Source organism: Cyprinodon variegatus, unplaced genomic scaffold, assembly GCF_000732505.1.
Source record: "Cyprinodon variegatus isolate N-32 unplaced genomic scaffold, C_variegatus-1.0 Scaffold228, whole genome shotgun sequence".
NCBI lineage: Eukaryota > Metazoa > Chordata > Actinopteri > Cyprinodontiformes > Cyprinodontidae > Cyprinodon > Cyprinodon variegatus.
This window is the reverse complement of record NW_015150681.1, coordinates 690,602-714,202: the sequence shown is the minus strand read 5'-3', so window position 1 is coordinate 714,202 and position 23,601 is coordinate 690,602. Positions and strand designations below refer to the sequence as shown.

Below are 23,601 nucleotides of genomic sequence, written 5' to 3'. Positions count from 1 at the left end.
TAACATTTAAACTACTCCTTTCGAGTCCAAACACGTCCCGACCTTAAGTTTCCCCTACAGTTTGTAGCAGCTGAACATCAAGCTCTGATTTACAGTTTGATACATCTTATTTTCACCGAGTGAAGCTAGACGACGATCTGTAGTGTTGATTGCATGTCTACAACTCGGACAGAGGGCCCTGTCCAAGATAGAACTACTTTTACACATCCACAATATTTCCTTTTTTTTTCCAACAGTGAAGGCATTGAAATGGTTCTTGGAAACAAAAAAAATCTGAGCTTTTGAATTAGAGAGCTGATGGCGCCACAGCAATACAGAAAGGAAAGAACTACAAGTTCACCTTCAATAGTGCACAGATTGTTGCAGGTAATCAAGTGAGTCTCTGAAGCTATGCTTCATGGTAATAACTGATGACAGACACAGCGGCAGAGCAGCGAGATCTCTGACAGCGAGGCTAAAGATAGAAAGTGTCACAATAACAAAAAGAGGAAGAGACAGTTGGAGCTTTTCTAGTTCAAAGAATGAACAGATTGATGCAGAGAGGTGGCACTACAGCTCAACTCACTGAAATATGTAAACTTGTATTCTATTCTTCATTGAAAGGAGATGGGATGTGGGGAGGGGGGCGGGGCAGTGGGCGGGTTCGACTGAGCTGACAAGATTTCCAATGTCAAGGGCAGTGTGTTCGAGGAAGCCTCTGGGGCAGCCCGTTGTGGGCGGGGCGGTCTTGGTTGTGAGAGGAGGATGCGGCGGGGTGGGAGGGGCCTCTGGAGCTGTTGGGCTGCTGCGAGGAGCCGCCGTCACCCTGGTGACGGTGGCTGCCGCGGCCGGCCGTCCTGTCATGGTGGGAGCTGCCGTTAAACCGCTGAGCGCCTGAGTGATAGCCCGGTCCTTGGAAGGTGCGTCTGTTTCCTTGGAAAATCTGGTGGGAAAAAATGAAAATGAAAATCACACCTTTAGGATCCGGCCGGGATTATCAGTTATTGTTCTGGTCCAGGAACAAACTTTGATGTTTTGTGGGGATTTTTTTTGTGCAAGACGAACATAAAGAAGGATTTCACAGAAAGGGATATTAACATATTTCTTAATTTGTTACTAAGAAACTTTTAAAAGGCATTTCATGATTAAGCTTTCAACATTAACTTTCATAAAAGTCACTTTAATAAAAGTCAGATCAGGGTCTGTCTGCTGTAACTCTTAAATTATTATATAGAGCAGGGAGTTTATAGTGAACTCAGTGAACTGACCGTTCGGACAGAGGATCACTCCCTTTCATTATCCGTTGGTCACGTAACGCCATCCCCCCGTCCCATGATGCTTTGCAAGGAGAGCTCTTGCAAAGCATTCGGTGATATATCAGCTAGTCCACTTTTTTGCTTTTACTTGAATAATTTCTTTAAGCCTACTTTTAACTTCTACTTTAAAAATATGACAAAGTATTGCTACCATTAGTTAAGTACAATGTTTGGGTACTCTTCCCACCTCTATTTATAACCCAATGCACCCACTGTTAGCCCGGATCTGTCTGCAGTGTCTCTTAGGCCATTTCTCAATTCACAAGAACGCGAGTACGGACACGTGTCCTCACCATGTTCTTGACAAAAACACAGAAAAGTATGGACTCTGGGGCAACGGGAGAATCTGGGTCAATTGGAACAGAAGCGTACTCGTGATGTAACCACATGCTCGGCTCACCTGGAGCTGCATTTCACCTTCTGTTATTAAAAGTCTCTAGGTAATACATTCTTACTTTTTTAATTTAGTGAAGGAATAATGATTAACACAGCCAGATAAACACACTGAAAGCTGCTGCCCTGGTGTATGCTGAGACAGCTGTCAATCTTGGGAATGGACAAGTCTGCTCTGATGTAAGTTCAGTAAGGAGGGAGACGTGAAAACAACATCAGGGGACTTTGTCTATTCTCGGACTTCTTGTTCTTGTGAATTTGAACAATGCTGGGGCTGAGGCTGATGTTTCATTAGCACACAAGAACGAAGTCCACATATAAAGAAACGGGTTTGGTCTTAATGATGCCGTTAGTTTGGAAAACCCCAGGGCCTCGTAGAACAACTGCTTTTATACGCAATGCCACCTATTAACATCCAGTTTACACATTAAGTAAAGGGGGATAGAAATTGAAATACTGTACTTATCAGCTCACCTGTTTGACTGGAGGAGGTCGGTTTTCAGTGGGGGCAGGTGTGGTCTGGATGGGAGGAGGCGTCTCAATCTGGACTGGACTGGTAACGGAGGAGGATGTGGAGCTACAGCGGGACCGGTCTGAGTAGCCCGTACGTGGATGGTACACTGAAAAGCAAACAAACAGTGAGTCAGACACAGCAGAGCCGCTTCCTGTCGACTACACGGTTCCCTCAAGATAAATCAGATCGCTCGTCATCAACTGTTTAACCAAAAGTAAGCATCTCACAGGATTTAAGCAAAACATTTTTCAAAAGTGGGCCCAAAAGATATTTGGCGTAGACACTGGTTCAGTAAGTAGAGGACATTGGTTAAAAACGTACGCCCTTTACTGATCTTCCTGACATGTGTGACATGTAGCATCATGGGAAATAAAAACCTACAGGTGATATCATCTACTGCCGTTGGACTACTGCCCAAATAATCACAGCAGGTCTGTCATGAATTCAATATGAAATGCAATCCACAGGAACAATATATTTGTTTTTCCTTGAAAACAAACATTACAACTCGACATGAGGATTTTAATATTCATTACCAACTAAATGAAACCCAGCTGCTTCAGTCAAAGGATGACGGAGATGCTGGAATACAAAGATTCCTACTGATGTGTAAAAAAGGCCATCAGATTAAGACTTAAGCTAAATTAGGAATAAACACAAAGCACTGCAGAAATTTTTAATTTAGCTTCAAACAAACAAGTAGGACTAGTAATAAAACTTCAGTCAGGGTGGTTTTTTTCACCTACTTTATAAAATGTATGTTAAGTTGTCGTGCATTATGAGCTTTTAATACATCTTTGCTTTGGTCTCATTTCCAAACATGAACATCCTTGTCAGGTCAGAAATGAAACAGTTAACCAAACTAACTTCATTCACAAGATTGTGTCTTATTATTATCGATAATTAAATTACAAATGTGAACGATATTAACATAAAAGAAAATAATTCTTTGGTAGTGACTCTGCAATGTTGCAGTACTCCAAGCAGTGGCTTCACAGGGTTTGTTGATGAAGTCTTAAATGTTTTACAACCGTAAAACATTTAAGACATTTGGTATGACGGAAGATGAAGCTGAAATGAAAATTCGACAATCTAAATCCCATTGCTTATGCTTATCGCTGCGGTGGGAAGATCTGACGCGTTTTGGGCGGAGCGGGTGACAATGCTACCAGGTGTGGCTGCTGTTCACTGATGCCCACAGTAATGAAGTCTATCTGCCATCAGGAGGCCGACCCGGACCATGTACTGTGCATCAACTTGTGCATTAACCAATGTTCAGACATTTAGGTTGCTGTGCTGAGAGGTGGACGTTTTGGAGGAGGCCCTGCTGTCCCTGAGGCCTCCAAGCAGAGACATTGGAGTAACCGGTAAACACACCGCAGGAATAAGGCCGCAGGATGGTGAGGTAGAGCACGGACCTTAGGGTAACCTGACTGCCTATTTCTTACCGTTATTCCCAGTTTCCACAACAGGTAATTTCTCTGGAGGCTCGGAGCTGCTGTGATAGCCTGTGGCTAAGCTACCCTGTGATGCAGAGATGTGTTAATCATGATGGTTACCGTTTGAGTTATAATACGTGTTTAATGAGTGGCTTGAATAGGGATAAAATCAGAGAACTTAGCTCTAGTTCTGGATGTCTGTTTTTGAGATAGTTTATGATTTAATACCTGACAACATAACTTTACAAGCCTGCTTGCCGTGTTTTCGCACCCTGTCATTACAGCTGACCTGCTGTCGGTGTTTTGGCCGGTTAGAAGAGCCCAGCTTATAGGTGGTGAAATTCAAAAAATTCGGAGCAGCCTTAGGCTGTAGCTGGCTGTCCGATAGACTGCTAGCTTACCAGATTCAAAAGTCGTCTGCGTTACATATTCTCCAGAATCTGTGGTCTGCCAGGTAGCAGGGATATTCAGAACCATGACTCCAAAACTGCATCTTCTCTCCTTACTATGACTCAAGTCATACAGTGAATGGGCTTGAAAGCATAAGCAATAGCATTAAGACTGCAGAGTGTCCTTTACGCTTCCTCTTCCATCATACCAAATTTCTTAAGTATTTTATGGTTGTGAGGTATCGCTGGTATATCCATTGTATACAATTGCTAGCTGAAGCATCAATCAACCCGGTGACGTTACCATGTTTTGAATACTGCAACAAGGTGGTACCCTTACTAAAAGATTATAAACCATGCTAAATCTTTTAATTCATGCTTATATTTTTTTTACCATTTGTAATATAATTATTGATAATAATAAGACACAATCTCACGAATTAAGTTAGTTTGGTTAATCATTTCATTTCATCTTTAAGCTGTCCAAGGTTGTAAACCAACTTAAAAAACAATATTCACCAATTTAAGGTAAGGTAAAAAAGATGAGTCATTTATATAACTGGCTCAGTACGTCATAGAAGATACAAAAAGCCCCTTTTGGATAAAAAAAAAAAGAAAAAAACATATCAGGTTAAATCAGCAAAAATGCTAAAAGTAAGAAGAAATTGGGGGAGCAAAGTTTTTACAAGATGAAGCCATCGTCAGCTAGCTGGGTTTGATCCATTTCAGAGTGAGGAAGCGGAGGCAGATTATGAGGGACAGAAGAATGAGAAGAAGAAGCAGGACAGTAACTGATTTTGATTTTTAAAAACCCATTTAGTAAACTCTTATAATCTGACATGTTATTTCTATCATTAAATACAACCACACAAGCGGTTTTAACAGTTAAAATAAAACCCTTTCATACTGCAAATAAAGTATGTGTGTTTAAATTAAGCGTCCACTTGCATCACTAGTGTTATCAGATAAAAAGCCTCCCCAAACCAAGCTCCAAGGCTGGATTTCATCAGTAGCCCACTCCCGTTTGAAGAGCAAAATTTGACAAGAGGATAAAAATAAAATATGCTAAAAAGAGAGATCAAGAAGAGGATGAAAATAGATCAGCAGAAAAAGAAATCTGCAAGACCGTGTGCTGCACGAGACTGAGATAAAGACTTCAATAAGACATTGATGGAGAAAGACACAGCGAGAAATGTTAAGAGAGCTACTTTCATACATAAAATGTTATTTGTAGAATAATAAAACATTTTTTTTTTGTTTCTTTTTAGCAACATTTTGATAAAACTGTTTTTGAACTGCATTCTTAAGTTCACAGATTTAGGATAATCCTAAATGTGTACGATTAAAAATATCCAAAATAAGCTGCAACACGAAAGGCAGTTTCATGAAGCACAATCTAACATCATTTTCGAATCTATTCCAGATCAGCAGGAAAAATTAGAATTAATGGATGCATTTAGATTTGAAACTTGGACATAATGATATTAATTTATTCTGTCCCCAGAAGACTAGAGAAGTCGACCATCAGCTCCATTCTGTGGCATGTCTGCTGATGTTTTCCCTTATGTTACCCTTTGTCTTTCAAGCAAAGTGTTCGTTTTCCTTTATCCCAGTGCAAAGCCAAAGATTTCTGAGAAATTAAAAGTCGATCAATAGTCGAACATTACCCCATAGAGCTTTCTATTTCAAGAAAAACTGATCAGAGGGGTTTCTATCAAACAGTCCTTTCATTTTTACGTTAAGTAACCCTAAGCTACAGATTTCCTGTCACACAGCACAGGTTAAAATACAAAATAATAAATAAAAATATCACATTTAAACATTTGTCACCATATGCATGAAGGCGTTGAGAAGCTGGAGACAATGACAGACCACTGTATCCTAGATGCACAAAGGAGCGCTTCCACAGATCCTCCTTCCAGCAGATCTTAGCAGATCTAAGACTCTGTGCGTTAAATCTCACTACAAGCTGCTAGGATGATTTATTCAACAGTAGTTTGCACAGTTTTTAATTCACTCAGTTAAAAATTTGAATAAGAAATGGACAGCGATCCGGTTACTGACATTTAAAATGTTGAAAAAAAGAAAATGTCAATCAGAAGTATTTCCATGGACCAAAATAACAGGCGATGCAAGTGAACGTAGAAACCTCTTTGCAAAATGTTATCAGTTGATTAGAATCTTGCCATTGGACATGGATAATTTTGTAAATGTGCGTTACAAAAAAACCAACTAAAAAAGGCAAGTCTAATATGAGTCTTACAGGGGTTTAGTGTAAGAAATGTGAAATTCCATAGATGCTTATGACCATTTGCAGATATTTTTACCTGGAAGTGATTTATTGGTTCTGGTATTTTTCTCAAATCTTTTAACCAGAACATTTCTCCACATTTTCTAATTTTTACCTGAATTTGTCTTTTTTCCCCACTCCATTAAAATGGCCCCAGTCAACTACTCAACTTACCAATTTGTGCACCAGTTTATTCTAGTTGAATACTAAAGGGCTGGTGACACTCCCGCAGCAGTGTGTCGCAGTGAGCTTGTCTCAAATATTTTTTTCATTTATGCCCAATATTGAAGAATGGTCTGCGTGGTGAAGAAGTGGGGGATATTTTCGTGCGACAACAGAGGCACATGAGTGCGAAAAAGAGTGGGGATCCTGTTGGTATAAGGGTCCTAGCTTTCTTGCGCATCTCGCTCTTCTAGCTGGTCCAAGTTCAAGAGGCCTCTTCCACAATGGCGGTCATACAAACAAAAAATGTCGATAAGGTACCAAACAGGAAATACACATAGTGTAAAGCGGATGTAGATTTGACCAATCAGAGGCCTCCTGTCTGCAGCACTGTCTGCGGTCACCTACAATTTTGCAGAGGTGCACCAGAGTGCCTGCAGAAGGGGCGGCGGCATATTTGCATTTACTGCAACAGACACACAGACAACCTGGTTTCTGAGTATAAATCAGCCTTAAGGTCCATTTATAAAATCATGGCATCCTGTTGAATTTTTTGTTTAAAACTTCCTTTTTTTCTCTCCATTTGTTAATAAGCAAACCAAGGAAGTAACGCTAGTCAGCAGTGCCCAGCAGAAGAGCAAAAGTCTAAGATTAAGTGTGAAAAGAGTAAAAGAAATGATGCCAAGAGAGATAAGAACTGAGAAGTGCTCTCGATACATTATGCACGTTAGTGTTCACCAAAGCAGGAGCTAAAGTTACAGAAGTATTCAGATCTTGCGGCCAAGTTGATCGAAGCGCGAGTAAGTTCAACCAGCAGATGGCGACTGTGTACAACAATGTTTATGACTGCAGATTATGCTAGTGGCAAAATAATTTTCAGATCAGCAAGTACTAATGAAGCACTAGTCGGTGAAATGTTTGGCAAATCTGCTTAATCTGAAGTAGAATATATGGTTTAAGTGTTATTTTATATGCACAGTTTGTGAACACAACTGCAGAGCACCATTCCTTCAACAACCACATTTCACCACCCTGAGACAATGAAAGGTATTTCTATGTATCCTTGCTAAAAACACTGATATAAATCCAGTGAATAATATTACATATTTTTCACCTAATCAATCTTTTTTGTTGTTTTTTAAACAGTGAAAAAAAAAAAAAAAATCAAGGCTAATGGGAAAAGAAACACTTGGCTGTTGAAGTTAAGATTGCAGAAGGAAGAAGACAGTTATTTCTATATCTGCAAAGAAAAATTGTTTAACGAGCAACTTTACAAGATAAGGTAAGATAAGGTCAATTTAATAAGAGCTAGACTATCAGTAGATAACAGGAAGGCTGTCACAGCAAAGTTACTCTGCTTCATCCTTTCCAGCATCCCATTTCAGTCTGCCATGCTGGATTGGGGCTTTTTGTCAGCCTTTTAAAAACCTTCACTGAGAAGATTCAACTTTGACTCAAGTTTCAATATAAATAAGTAGGAGAGTAGGAAAACCAGTGTCCTGTACCTGATCCAAACGCAGAGATGCTCGTCTTCAGTGGTTCAAGATCAAATGTAAATCTTAAAGCTTTCCCAAGGTCCTCGTCGTATTTACGTTCGCTCACAAAGTGCTGAAATTATATAAAAAACTATTCAGTAACCTTGTTTTATCTCTAAATGTAAAAGAAAGCAGAATAAAAATCTAGGAGCTGACCTTGATGTCTGCACGCAGTTCAGTCAGCTGCTCCTCAGACATTGAAGCAGACTGGTCTGTTAGTCGTCTGAGCTCCTCCGCTCTCTTCTGTCGAGCATCCAGAATCATTACTGAAAAAACACACAAAACAGAGGATCTTATACTGCATTACTGACATAATGATATTATAAATATATATCTTTTTTTTTCCTAGGAGCTAATCGGTTTAGAAACCAGGCAAATGGCTTCCTCAGGTAGGACAGGAATGATTTACGCATTTAAAGATGTATTCTCCAATTGCAAACAAGTCCAATATAAGCAGACAGACATCCTGAGCATTGGCCAATTTACAGAGATTCACTGCAAAAAATGTCAGAGCTCATTTTAACCTCCAAGACAAATAACTAGAATTCAACAACTCAGTCTGACAACTCAGTCTACAAGTACACATGTAACGCAACAACACATTTTTACTAAGCTTGATGTGCTGTCGCGTTAATAGCCCAAAAGCACTTAGTTGAGAAAAAAAAAAAAAAAACTTAAAGCAAAAGATGCAGAAGATTGCCCACTACATCACCGCAAAGCTTGCAGAATTTCAAAGGTATCCAACATGAAGCAATCAGGTAAATTGGCTGCCATATTTGATATTTCAGGCAAGAGCTGATGAGGAAACCAGGCATCAGCATAACAAAGAAAATCCTTTCTAAACCCATGGGTGCAGATTCCTGCTGCTCTTTGGTCTGGTTGTGATGCCTACATGCCTGTCTTGGTACTGGACATGGATCAGCACAGGTACCCCGATCAGTCTTAAGCTCAGCAGATGAGAAACTAATTCATTCTCATAACTTGCAGTAACTTGCTCCATATTGTGAGCAAGTCTTCACTTCCACCTGCATTGATTCAACCCTGGCTGCCATCCAGCAGCTTCCTTCCATGGCCCCCTAGTGGCAGGTTCTGACCTACAAAAGCCACTGTAACGGATAACATGACCTTCAGTGTTTGTGCACCTGAAAGTTGCCCCAGTCATTACATTCATTCCTTTAAGAACATCAAAAAAAACCATCAAATTAGCCTGGAATTATAATAAAAAAAAACAGCATTGTTTGATAATATTCAAATATTTCCCTCCAGATTAAACATTATATAACAGATTAGAAAGGTATTGCAATATTCGGGGCAACATTTAAAGAACTTTTTTTTTTTTTTATCAAAGAGGTACTCTGGTTTCTTCTCAATCCACCACACACCTTGTACAAAGGCAGCATTGAGGCTCCCTCGACACCTGACACTATTCAGTGTTTCCAGGCCTCCAAACACATAACACTCCACTCTGAGAGGACAGAATAAGAGAGAATGGCCTACTTATACAAATATGAAGTCCTGCTCTGTCATGTTAGACATACACAAACACAGGAAGTATGCTCCAGGTATATCAGCACCCTAAGGGCTCCACAGCACTTTTCAGGAAAACTGGGACTTGCTGTTCCACAACAATCCCCCTTACTCCTTCTGGGACTGATCTGGGTCAGTAACCTTAGGCCTTTCAGTCAGGTGATATGATGATGGAAGAATACCAGCAGTGACAAGGAGAACTGAGTATAAACACTTAAAGACGCAGTACTTACTGGCCTCAGCTTTCACTTTGTCCATCTCCGATAGGAGAGTCACTTCTCTGTCCATTAAGCTGGAAACAAAACAAGAAGTCACAATGTTGAGTACTTCTGAACCATAACATGATGCACAATGACTTTGCAATTGTGATGGAAGAACAGTTTGGAGCAGAAGCAGAACTTCCAGTGGCAATAAGATGTGGTTGGAACCCTTTTAAAATGTACCACCCTCTGTCAGTGCTCTAGTATTGACTTATGCCTTTCGGTTTCTTTTGCACTCCTTATCTTTAGTAAAAACATAGTGAAGCCGAGAGCAGTCATGTCCCACTGATATTTTTTTCACTGTGGTTTTCTCAAGAAAACAAGTCCATTTTTCATTTTCTCCTGATAACGAGAGGATTGGTGTGTGTCAAAACTGATTACATCCTCCAATACCACAATAGCTGTAGAGGATTTATAAGTCATGGTAGCGTATGTGTAATTCTGTAAATAATCCTGTGTTTAACTTTCAGGTAACGGGAGAACGTTGTTTGTTTGATGATTTGTTTCCACCTCTGATTCATACCCAATTAAACCTATGCCTCCAGTGCCGGGTGTTTTCTGAACAGCCCCGGTGTTACGCCGTTAAAAGGTATACGATACATTAACCTCCAAAATGAGTCCAGATTAAAGATTTTCATTTAAAAATAGTCAAATTTGTTTCTACTGTATTCCATGCAATCCAATCATCCACCATGACCTGTCAATGAGTGAAAAGAAAAAGGAAACTAAAACACTGATTATTTGCGCACATGCGGTACTACGGGTAGTAGTTATCTATAGTTATCTTGTTATCTTGAGAAAACAATGAATGGTTTAACCGTGAGAACGAGATATTTATGTAATTATCTGAAGAAGGGAAAGAGAAAAAAATCAAAAAATGGACCGCTCTCGGCTTCCACAACAAAAATAGATCCCTACTTTTCTTTTTTAACACAGGCACAGCAAGAAAAACTAGATTATTTAACTCACGCATCCCATAATGAAATGGCTCCCTGTCAATTTCGCACTCTCCTCTTATTTAAAGGCTGCACTCATCTCATCTCTCTTAGCTGCGTCACCAGATGTTGCCTTACTAGCAGCATGCTTTCTACACAGACAGCAAGCAACAATCATTTTCTCATTCAGATTGTAAAGTCGCAAAATTTTTTGTGGATTTCTTCTGCCAGGTACATGCCATTCAAAGCAGGTTGGTTTTGTAACTAAAAATTACAGTGTTGAAGCTTAGCAGATGAACACCACAGTATCCCTGCCTGTGGCGTAAATCATCACCAACATAGCTAATGTGCTGCAGCTTTTATTGTTCATTTCAAATCACCCGGAACATCACAGAGTGACAAGCGCTGTAACCACAGACTGAAGCGTATATCGAAATACGGGTAATATGTTTAAACGTCATATTACCCTTATTAAATAAAAATAAATTGTGATAAATTTTGAATTATTTTCCAGCCTTACGACAACACTGCAAATCAATCCACCCAGCTTTCTAGGGGGTGAAGGAATGTATTCAATTTTAACTACATATTCAAAAACTTTGAGTGCAATCATTCAGCAACAGCAGATTCAATCCTGGTGATTAATCTTTGCAGGAGCTCAATCTTGACTCCTATTCAGACCATGACAGCTATGATTGCAGTGATGTTTTAGAACCAGCTGGGCTCTGTTCTGCAGAGCAACTTTAAGTTTATCTTGTTTCCATCTCACTCAAACATAAAAAAAGAAAAAAAAAATGAGGTGGCATTCTCTCACAGAATCAGGAAGGTTTTGTAGTTTTTTTCAGAAAGCTGACATACCAGCTCTGGAGTTCAGCAAAAGTCTGTTTCATCCTCTTGATGGAAGAGTCCATCTCCTCCTTCACCACCATCCTGTAGCGGGTCAGAGAGACCGTACATCTCTGCAGGTCTTTCACAGAGCGGTCAATGTTTGGAGCTGAAGATGAAAAAGTTTACATTGATACTGTGTCTTGGGACCATCCGACATTCTCTAACTCAGCTAACCTGAGCCTGAAAGGCTCCATGACAGAACGCTTTAATAGACTGTAGTTACTCACCAAGCTTCTTCCCTCCTGATGATCCCTGCTCATCAGAGGTGGCTGCTAGTGAAGATGAGGAGGGATGTAGATTCGAGCTCGTCCTGTGCCGAGACTTGTTGCCTCTGGAAACCTGGTGATTGTTTCTCCCTCCCTGTTGGGAAGCAGGACTTGGAGCGCTAACACTACTTTCTGCCTCTGCACCTGTTAGAAAGCACATCGACCATTACTACATTTAAATTGATGCTGGTTTGTACTGCTTTATGATCTCTTTACTCAAAATTCTATAAAGAATATCAAGGAAAGAGATTAAGTTCATGCAATTTGGAATAAGGCTGGCAAAAATACCCAGCCCTAATCAGAAATATTCTGAGGGCTTCACCCTTTCACGTCATTTAACAAAGTCCTGAATCGATTAAAATTCGATTCATACAGTTCCTAATCGATTAATTTCGATTCGATCTGTTTTTACAACAATGAAAGTGATTCAATTGCGTTTCAAAATACTCATGTATTTTGTTTTTTCTGTCACATTTAACATAAAGTGCAAACTTGTAAATCAGACAGCTTAAACATGAGATGTGAACAAAACTGTCTCATAAGTGCAAACTTGTTTGTGAAAAGTGAAAAAGTGAAGCCTCACTCGAGCAAACAGATGTGACACGGCCGACATGAATGAGCTGCATTATCTTCAATGCACAAACCATATTTGCAGCGTTGTCTGTAGCAACTACAGGGTGTTTTCTGGTCAACCCCCATTTGTTAATGTCTTCAGTCAAGCTATTGGCTATATCTGCAGCTGTCTGGCTTGAAGAATTTTGAATGCATCTTTCCTGCTCATTTGAATGTGAACGTCATGCGTGTCACCATAAAATGAATCGATCTCACTCCCTAGACATTTATTTTGCAAAAATGTAAAGGAATCGATTAAAACGATTTTTTTACCAGCCCTATTTCTGATGCACTGTCAGTATGCAGAGTTGATGCATTTCTGCTTTGGGTTTATGGTTTAAAAAAATAATTTTAAAAAAAGCAGCTGATATATAACAGGGCATGATTTGTAGATCTGTGGAATAGCAACACAGGGCAAGTAATTGCACGACAGGATGTGACATCTCTGGTCCTTTCCTTATCAGACTGAAGAAGACCTCTCAGCTCACTTTATTCAGAGATCTCGTCTTTGGCCAAACAATGTTGATCTGCCTCAATCACTCATTTTGATTTTACCACTTCAGTGTTTTCTCTTAAGAGGCTCCATTTGCAAAACTGTGATAAATGAACAACTGTTGTTCTAATGTTTGCCACTTTGGTTTTGCTTTTTTTGAACCCTCCCTGCAGGTCCTTGTTCTTGAGTTAAAGGCAATCATGGAGATTAGCCGTTAATATTTTGTAGTTTCTACCAGTACCTGTGATTGTAAAAGGACGTCTCTCTGCAGCTAAAAGATCTGCATCCACATGATATGCTTTTTTTTTTTTAAACCAGGAGTTTTTCCTCACCAAATTTTCCTCACTTGTTATACCATTTTATATTGCCACTAGGTTACATTATGTTCTATTGCTACTCGCTAAACTTGGTCAGCTGTTTCCTATTCCCCCGGGTCTGTGGTAGGGATGCGCATCTAATGTAAAGAAATATATATGATTGGCCAAATAAACTGCTAAATAATTCAAGCTTCTGCGTGACTCACAAAATTACCTTAAGAAGAGCTGATGAACTGATGTATAGCACAAATGCAAACCTCTGAACCAACCATTTATCTGACTTTATGCAATATGCCCATCACACAGGCCTTTATTGCGATTGAATTGCTGACATTCTGCAGGCTTATAAAATATACAGATTAGAGATGCCCAATTTCACTATTTTGTTTTTAAAACAAATTATATTGCCAACTTGATTTATTGTCCAGCTTTAATACCGTTTGTGAGATCTGAAAAAGGAGCTGCTGATAATTTTTAAACAAGAATTATAGAGACGGGCTTTTTTTTTAATGAAGATGAATGAATGAAGCATCATAAACTTTTACATCAATTGTTTTGTTTAAATAGTATGCTTTGCATCTTTACACATCATCTAACCAATACTTCTCAATTTCTTTGTATACAGTATGTCTTGCATAAGAAGAAAAAAATAAATAAATAAATGGAAATCCTAAAAACAAATAAATGTGCTCACCAGGTGTTTCGGATGTAGCGGGTTCAGAGTCCAGCTCAGCTGCATCCAGGGAAGCAGAGTCCAGCTGCTCGCTCAGTGAATCTAAAGACTCTCCGTCCATAACCGATCCATTGGCATGAAAGCCGTTAATCTCATCCTTGCTCTCCTCTGGCGACACAGCCTCAGGTTGAACCGCCTCCGCAGACGCCTCAGGCTGAGGCTTGGGCTTCTTTTTCTTCTTGGGCTGAAATTGTAAATATTCACATCTCACATTTAATCTGTTACCAATTCGGATAGGATCAGTGCAGAAACCGTAAAGTATGTGTCACAAATACACTGGAATCAAGTGTATTTTGCATTTATGATGAAATTTGAAAAAGTGAACCAGTAACCAAGAAGAATATGCTGACGCAGAGGAATGTCAATTGCAGGCTTTATTACGCTCACCTTCTTTTTGCCGGTCACATTCCACTCTTTTAGGATCTCGGCTGCGCTGCCTGCGTAAACAATACGGTCACAACTTGAAATTCTTGCAATACCACCATCAAACATGAATGTCCTGAGACGTTTACAGGATAGCATTAACAAACAAAGCAGTGTGACGTACAGAACAACCCTGTTTCTATATTTAACCTTTTGAAACTGAAGGCATGCAAATAACACCAAAGCTGAATTCACACCCTGATATTCCAGATGAAAACAGTGAGAAGGGTGGATGGAGCTCAGAGGCATGAGGTGAACATGTCAGTACTAGCTGTGAACTTTGTGCCACTTCAATTCTACAAGCAGGGTACTTGGTAAACTTTAGTAACTTTTGGCAAAAATAAAAATAATACTTTTAACGAGTAGTTTAAGAGCACAATAGCAGCTCTTACTTGAGTTGGGTTTATGCCAAATCTACCCAAAGTGACATTGCAAAAAAAACAAACAAACAAAACGCTTGTTTTAACCACAAAAATGTACAAAAGAAACCATCAAAGTTAAAGTCAAACATTGTTTAAATGTTATTTCCCCATCTACTGAGCCTTCTGGTGCTCAAGCAAAGAGAAAGTAAATATTAGGGATGCCTGATTTCTTTCAACTTAACTGGCTAATAACTCCTGACATTTTTTTCCTCACCATGTAGTTTCCATTCATTGTAAATTGCAGTTCAGCTTTCTTCTTCTAAAAACTGCAGGACTCCGCATTGTTTAAATATACTGTAATGATTTGTTTCATAAGTTTGATGTAGAAAAATGTATTTGGTCCGTGTCCCACATAAATTTGTTATTTTGGAGTCATCTTTTCCTGCCATTTCTTTTTTATACAACCCTAGATTTTTGTCTGTCTGGTTATCTAGTTTTTTGTTTTTTTATCCAATTCATAATAGAGATAGAGATTAATGTTATTGAAGATATTTTATAATCAGTTACTATTCAACTAGTGACTGATCGATAAAGTTGGCAATAAGGAAGTTTGCCAAGATACATTTACAGATTTCCGGTGCGTTAATAAGTGGTTGGCTCGTGTGTACCCCATGTATTGGAATCCCGGGTATATGGACTGGCCTCCTGCTCCAACACGTCCATGTCATCATCACTTTATGTTTCCAGTTTTCTCTTTTCTACAAATGGACGATGTCTTAGTCAGGACACACAGCTTGGAGCCATTTGCTCTGTACAAATGCTGTTTAGTCATTGTGTGGACAATCCAGGGAACCTCTCTGTGAGGCAGTGTTACAGTGTGTGCTGGGCCGGGGCCAGAGCAGCAGCTGTCGTTTATCTGGACCTTTCACAGCAGTAACAGCACTTCTTGAGAGAGACTCCACCGCCTGTAAACAGTGTTAACTTTGCAATTCCCTATGACAACGGCAGCACAACTCCTTCTGGTGACGTGGCCACGCCAATAGCACGAAAGCTGATTGGCTGGCTGAGTGGTTTTTTTTTTAAACTGCAGATATTTCAGTGTCACAAGATAATTTAGGGTAGTGTTCCATAGTCGTAAAAATAAATGAAGGCTAGTTAAAAAAAACAAAACCTGATTAGTTGACTAAAACTTTTTAAGGCATTAAATTTGGATTTTTAAATTAAGACTTAAAGACTTAAAGACTGAAGGACACGCTGATGGAAGAGAGGCAAATACATTTGCATTTCAGGGCTGAACATAACATCCTCAAAGTGACGTGAATGCACGGGAATGCCACTTAAAGATCCTGTAATCAAATGAACTTTGAGATCAAGCAGCAACAACCTCATACCTTCCAAGAAAGCCTGCACAGCCTTATCGACACAGTTCTCAAAGTGCTGCAGCACCAGCACAATCTCGTTGTTGCTTTTGTTGGGAACAACAGCTCTGACGGCACTGATCTGTAAAGAAAGAAAAAAAAAAAAATCTATTGATTACAGGAGCTCAAATTCTACAGAAAAGGAGGATCACACCTGAAGTACTTCAGTACTGATTAATTCTCACACTTTCAAAGAGTAATTTAAAATATAATTTTTGACATAATTTTCATGCTTTCATTTGCATTGACTATTTTGGCGAACTTCCTTAAATGCTTATGTTTGAGGAAATGAACACTTGCTGGTAGAGGAGGTGCAATGTTTCCCTCGTTCCATGTGCAAGTAGCCTAACACTAACCAGAAATGCAATAAAATTACAGAGCCCATCATTATTAGCCGTCATGCAAACGACTGTTAAAGAAGCACACTTTAACATCTTAGGTAAAGTCACTTTTATAGGATATCTATGGTGCTGAATAACTAAAACTGGTCAAAGACCAGTGATATTTAAAGGATCATGCAGCATTTCTGCAACACAAAGCATCTGTAGTTCATGCTGACAACTTGCCAGACTTTTGACATTCGTTCAAAACACTGCCTACTGGGAAAAGTGGTGCAAATCAAAAGAGTGAAACTATATGCAAACAGAGCTCACATCTGCACATCTGAGAGGTTTCATATGCATCTGACCACAAATGATGTAAATACATTATATTTCTAGAAAATTCTGTTTATTTGAGTAGTTCATTTCACAGAAGTAAACCTCATGAAGGACATCTTCCACATAAAAATGCATTTAAAAAAACTTAAACCTTTTAAGTCAGACTGTTACAGGTCAATTAAAGACCCCAAATCTACTTCTTAGAGTTTTATTATATAACGCCCCCCCCCAAAAAAAGAAAAAAAGCATTTTGATACAGAAATGTTACAACCTTCTTATGGCCTACACAATATTGGGAACAGACGAGGGAGTTATGCAGCATAAGGAGAGTACCCCATAAGGTTGAAAAGGGAGGAAAAAAAAAGAAAGGAAAAAAAAAAAAGCTGTTTGCTTACAGAGTGCTGCATCTCCAATCGCGTTAATGGGAAGTTAAATGGAAGACCGGGTGTGGTGTAAGGGAAAACAAAAAGGGAACACAGTTCTCAGAAAATAATACTAACGGTTGACCTGAAAACTGTCCATGACTCTGCTCAAGTGATATAAACTGAAGCCCAGGTTTCTTTAATAAAGCCTTCTGTTCATCTGCACCATCTGCTCTAATGCAGTCATGTGGGATATGAGGAAATCATGTGCCCGCAACAGTTTGCTAAATATTAAATACAGATATAATCAATATCAGAGGAAAGAGAAGAACGATCAAATGTGCCAATTCCATTACTGACATGCATATTTACATGGCGACCTGAAAAAAAAACACAAAAAAAACCCTGCAAGATGTTACATCAAACCAGTTCCTTGTGATTTCAATTATTTGATCTCATCTTCCCCTTACCAGTTTTCAACAGATCGTTCAGAAAATCCAGGGGAGTTTTCTCTAATTAAGTACAGTGATCACCATATAAGTTACCTGTAGAAGGGGGACATCTTAATATATTTAAATGTTTGCTTTATTTTAGTCCGTCTAATATCTGTTCTACTGCATTGGTTTTTATTTTTGATTGATTTGTTATAGTCCGATTAAATCATGGTGCAACACTGGACTTGATTAGACAAAAGCAATTGCCACCAGCAGATCAAACACATCATCAAGGCTAGAAACTTCAGTCCTCACCTCTTGAATCTTACTTAAACTTTTAAAAAGACTTTGCTTCACAAACTTAAAGCAATACTTTTTCCTGCTGGTTACGTTGGCCCATAGGTTTAGATTAATCAGGCAACTGTTCCAGCCCTAATCTTAATTCCTCGTTATTCACTTCTTACCTTTTCCTTCATCCTCTCGGCTGTTCCTCCCTGGGACATGACCATTTTGGAGCGAGTATCAAACACCACACCAGATGTATCTGTAGAGAGTGGGGGAAAAAAAGCAATCAGCCCAGGCCTTGACCCACATTTGCAAACCACTGAAGAACATCATTTGCAAAACAAAAGAAGCCTCAGATATCTTTGCAGATATTTCCTTAAAAAAAAAAAAAAATGCAAGTGAATCTCAATCACAGCATAGCTGCAGATTGGTTGTCAGCATTCCCAAAATGGGCTTGTGTTTCTGACAATAAGGTCACAAGCATATTTTGAACTGTTGGGGAGTTTTTAAATTGAGGCATTTTCAGCAGAATCAAAACATTCAAATCTTAGAGATGGGGCAGATCATAAAACTGGCAAATTAGTTAAAAAAATAGACAAGGTAAAAATATTCTATTATGTTAAGATCAGATTACCTTTTATGCAACAAAGTATGAAGACTCAAAGTCCAAAGTGTATATATGATCAGTGAAAACAAACTGCTGTCAAGTTGTGTTTCTTATGAAATGAAAGCATGCAAGAATCTCTATAAATGCCCAAAGCAAGGATTCCTTAGGGATGGAGTTAAACTTCCTTTCCGGCAGCTTCTCCTACAAAATATAAGAACTAAAAAGAGATTTACAAAACAAATACATACCCTTTTGACTGTTTTTCTTTGCCATCGTTGTCATACAGAACAATCCGAGGAAAGACTTTGCAGCAAACTGAAATTCAAGCCCTTTAATATATGTCTCCTAGTGTCGAAAAAGGGGTTTCAGAATGGGGTAACTGTAGCCTTTGGTTGCTCTGGATACAGGAGATCCAAAACAAGGTTTCCAACTGGCAGGCAAAGTGGAAGAACAAGGTTCACATCCAGACTGTCACAGATTTTTAGCCAAGCGGATTCAATCTGTGGGGAAAATATAAAGAATATTAAGAAAAGGGGTACGTTATTACATAAAAAACAACAAACAAACTTGGTAAAACTCTAAATACTGCAAGAAACTAAAAACACACAAAACAAATAGTTCTGTAGGATACACAAATGAATGCAAAAAAATAAAAATAAAATCCATTTCCTCTGGCAGTGACGCATAAATGAAAAACAGATTTCAATGAATTATTGTCTTTCACGAGAAAGTCTGTCCTTAATAACGTCCTTGGCAGAACCAATGCATTTCATTTCAGGAGGAGTCAGTAGGACGACATTATCAAATATTTTAAGGGTTTTCCTTTTTCCTCACAAGTTCAGAATATGAGGAAAACGATGACAAAAGGGCATCAAAACCGTCACCTCACCTCTAAAGTCTAGGATCTTTAATTGGTTTGAGACATCTGAGAAACGTACCAGTAAAAAAATATAAAACACCACCAGGAGTTGAGGAATTTCTAACAGAATATAACGACCGCCATCTGATGCAGTCAGCACTGTGCATGGAGGGGGGGGAAAAAAGAAGCTTTTCTAGACCTTTGAACCTATTTAACAACCGTTTCATCATAGTGGGTGAAACTGTTTTTTTAGATTGGAAGAAACCAGCTGCTCATGATAACAACGCCATTTAATTTTTAAAGGGGTAAAAAGAAAGAAAAAAAGGAGGATGATTTATTTTCTTGCCAATTTTCACTTGATGCCCAACCTGGCCTTTCGAATGTTCTCACCAGACATCTGGAACCAGTTAACAGAGCAGCTGTTTCCTCCTCTTCTACGTTTCTTTTCCTTATACCTGTTCTCTAGAAAAGGAAACTTAAAAAGCATATCCAGACCAACACCCTCTTCAGGAGGACTTGGCATGTCACAGTCCCGGTTCAACCACACCTTTACAGACGTCAGCCTGACGTAAGCACAAACACCAAGAGGCACTGCAGCAGCCTCTCATGCCAGCACTAGGATGCGTTCTATTTATCAAGAGGGATGGTGTTTGAATATTCAAGAGAACCAGGAGCACCTATGTGAGCTAAAAATCAAGTAAAGGTTTAAACAATCTAGATTAAACAGAAACACATTTCACAAAGTCCTTTAGGATTAGCAATATGAACGCTATTAGTCTCAAGAAATAAAGAGTTTAAAATCAAATAGATCATCTGACGAAGACCAAGCAATCAGTACATCTTAAAACTAGTCCTGTATATATAATGTGGTTTACTTTATTTTAGACTTGCCTGAGCATATTCATATTATATTAAATTATCCTGGCTATAAGTATAAAGGGGAAGAAAAAAATAAGAAACAAATAAATAAGATAATAATAATCATGGCATATTGGGCAATGGCTCCTTTTGTGTGGGTGTATCAAATCTCTGCAAAGGAAAAACTTATATGGGCTTAATTGTAAGTAAATGTCCCCCAAAAATATCAATTTGTTGGGTGTTCAAATTTCAAGTTGTTTTAAATCCTATTTACAGGACAATATGTATAACCAATTTAAGTTAATACTTAAAAGTTGTCACCAATCACATTGACAGAATAGGCTCTTAAAGCAGAATAACTGAAAATGGCGTGAGAGGAAACCACCAGTCAATCTGCTGGGAAACATTACCAAATTCACCCAAGAACGCATTCAATGCATGACTTTAATTTTCAGGCAATAAAATGATCAACCAAATGTAATTTACATTCATTAAGATTAGACCACCACTTATAAATTGACAGAAAAATGTGAGCTAGTGGATTCTTTTTACCAGTATTTTCCAAAAACCAATCCTGCCACCCCCATTAAGGAGAAAGAAGCTAATTTACCCTTTTATTTAATGCAACTATTTAGAGGAAAACTCTTGCTTGTCAACATCTGAATCAGCAGGTCAGGAGATTAAGAAAACCAAAGAGACTCTGGCCAAGAAAACCCTGATTTATGCATCTCTACAGAAAACAGCAAAAAAAAAAAATCCCTCCTTAATCAAGCCTTATACGAAATGAATACAGCTTTGCCTCAAATATCACAGAAACATAAAACAAGCGCATTTTTAGAGTTTTAGGTTGGAATTCCTATTAAAACCAATTTTATTTGTTTCAGAAGTAAAGTCTAGCTAGGTTATCAATCAGGTCAATAAAAAGAGGAAGTGGCTGCAGTCTGGAGAACATTTCATCTCATTCTGCAGCTCTAAAAAAATTAAAAACAAAATGCTTAGTAGAGAACATTACGCAAAATCTAAGCATTCATATTTCCCAAAGCGGCGGGGAAACAAATAACGAGTTTCCAACAGAAGCAGGAATATTACCTCATCTGAGAAAAAGCAGCTTCACGACAAAAGACTTGACCATCTCCAAGTGCCAGCGTTAGCAGCTACACAGCCCTGCCTGCTTGGAGGTGTGAAGCCAGCCAGTTATCAAACATTACGATTCCTAATCTCTTATTTTTGCTTTTGATAAACACATTTCATCCGCCTCTGGTAAATAGAACTTGCCCAACTACAGGGTGCCCCCTCATCACTACAGTCCGTAGGTTACGTTGACCGTTAGCTTGCTGATATTACCTAACGTTTCATGATTAGCTTGCCAAGCTAAATATCACTCCCCGCTCTTATGTCAGACGGTAAGATTTGCACTTATACAGCTTATTGGAACTAGCAGAATTTGATAAAATACGATTTTTTTCCACGGTGGACCTTTGCACAGAGCATTAGCTAAAATTAGCCAGCAGCTAGCAGTCTGTGTTGAAATGCTAACGACCTGTGAGATAATCAATGTAGGCGTAAAAAAATCTGCAGTTTAGCATTTTTGACTTAATTAAACTTAAAGTCCGTTTTCTTTATAGTTTTAAAATAATAAACACGTACCCTGTGTTGGCAGCAAAGTGGACGGTAGCTTCTGGAAGGAGCTTACTGCAGTTCTGCAAGAGCCAGCCGTCTGTAATGCCAAGCAGTCTGCTGCTGGGGCCAATATTTTCCTCCACATCGTTTTCGGGTTGCCAGGTTTGAGTAGGAGGACCCCCCTTTTAATACTCCGAGGACTGGCAGAAGATTATTAACTTAATAAGTATGTTTAAAACCCCCGCATTTGAACTTTAAAAAAAAAAAAAAAAATCACAAAATTCAATTTAATTTAGTTCCTTTTAATTATATTAATCAGGTGAACGGATGCAATTCATGCTTATTTAATGTATATTTAGAAACTGGAATACATTGGCTCATATTTAGGTAGCATACACAGAAGACGTGCTGCAGGACGGTTATTGATTCTATCTTTTATTGCGGATGGATATGTTTTTATGTAATTTGATTCTTACTTGATGACTTTTTCTATTTGTTTTCTTTGAAATTGATGTAAAAGGTCAGTGTCATGCATTCTCTCATTGAGAAAAAAAAATGTCTCTTTTGGGATCAACCAAAAATCTTTTCTATTCTACTCTAAATTACAAAAACAAATGTTTAGAAGCATGTAAGAGCATAACCAGCACTAGACAGCAGCATGAAAATAAATCTTTGCATGCAACACCCCACAAAACTAATAGTATTTGCTATTATATGTAAGTACAGTATCAACATTTTTTGTAAATTTGACTGTCTTGTATTGTTAAAAAACAGTGAAATGATAAGACATTTCTTATAATATTACAAATGAATTGTTTCTGGGGGTGCATTTTAATAAAAAAGAATATTATTTAAAAGTTAATTTATGTCAGGAGCTCAATTTAATAAGTGAAACACACAGACTATAATCTCTGCAAATGATGATTTTTTTTTGTTTCAAATTAATGTCAACCAGATATTTAAGATATTACATCACAACAATAATAACTTCTTTAAAACCGAAGTGCGGGACTAATGAGGAGTAAGTTTAATGCTTTAATCAAGCCACAAATCCCTATTAGTTTTTTACAGTATTTTTGTGTTTTCTTAGTCATATTGTCACAAAATCTATCCAGTTTACTGAATTATAAAACACCTTTAGCATCTTTTATTGATTTTACGTGCTTTATAATTAAATCTACATTAGAATTGGATGCACAAAGGGTGGTAAGTTATGAAAGTACTTTCAATTTGAATAATAGGCCTAATATAAGCATGTTTTAGAAGCATAAAATATTATGTTTGTGCATTCATGATTGCGATTAGCTGAATATTGCCAGAAATTGTATTGCTTTAAGTGCTATAAATCTAAAAGTGATAGAATTGCTCCATCTACCACGTAAGAGATACAAGTTTGTCCTTCTCCTCATCAGGTTTTTTTTATTCTTGTCAAAGGTTATATGTTTATTGCCTCAAAAAGTAAACCTGAATAAAAAAAAAAAAACAATAAAACTATGTATACGTCTAGATTTCAAAATATACAAAAATTCACTTCTAATCTATTCGATTTTTATCATGCTATTTTTTTTTCTTTTTTTTTATTGTTTAGAGATAAATTGCGTCTAACTTTGCAAACCTGGCAACCCACAGTCCACGTCGTCATTTCCGAAGTCGAACAAATAGGTCT

General features: G+C 38.3%; 1 protein-coding gene across 1 annotated transcript; it reads right to left on the bottom strand.

Annotated features, from left to right (window-relative positions):
• Positions 1 to 225: 225 nt before the first annotated feature.
• spats2 (spermatogenesis associated, serine rich 2) lies at positions 226 to 22,089 on the bottom strand. Its single transcript, XM_015381124.1, has 13 exons — positions 21,963 to 22,089; positions 18,847 to 19,098; positions 18,171 to 18,250; positions 16,225 to 16,333; positions 14,436 to 14,485; positions 14,010 to 14,232; positions 11,855 to 12,037; positions 11,598 to 11,733; positions 9,778 to 9,836; positions 8,174 to 8,283; positions 7,988 to 8,090; positions 2,163 to 2,308; positions 226 to 922 (listed from the first exon to the last, which is right to left on the bottom strand). Exons 2-13 carry the CDS (start codon positions 18,878 to 18,880, stop codon positions 671 to 673), a joined length of 1,485 nt encoding a protein of 494 aa, XP_015236610.1. The 5' UTR covers positions 18,881 to 19,098; positions 21,963 to 22,089; the 3' UTR covers positions 226 to 670.
• Between the last annotated feature and the right edge of the window lie 1,512 nt (positions 22,090 to 23,601).

Excerpts from the sequence above, each read along its gene's own strand:
- spats2 (XM_015381124.1), bottom strand. The coding sequence starts at position 18,880 with ATGACAACGATGGCAAAGAAAAACAGTCAAAAGG. Across the intron at positions 11,734-11,854 it reads ATCAGGAGGGAAGAAGCTTG|CTCCAAACATTGACCGCTCT; the intron begins GTGAGTAACTAC and ends TTTCATCTTCAG. Across the intron at positions 8,284-9,777 it reads CAAAGTGAAAGCTGAGGCCA|TAATGATTCTGGATGCTCGA; the intron begins GTAAGTACTGCG and ends GTGTTTTTTCAG.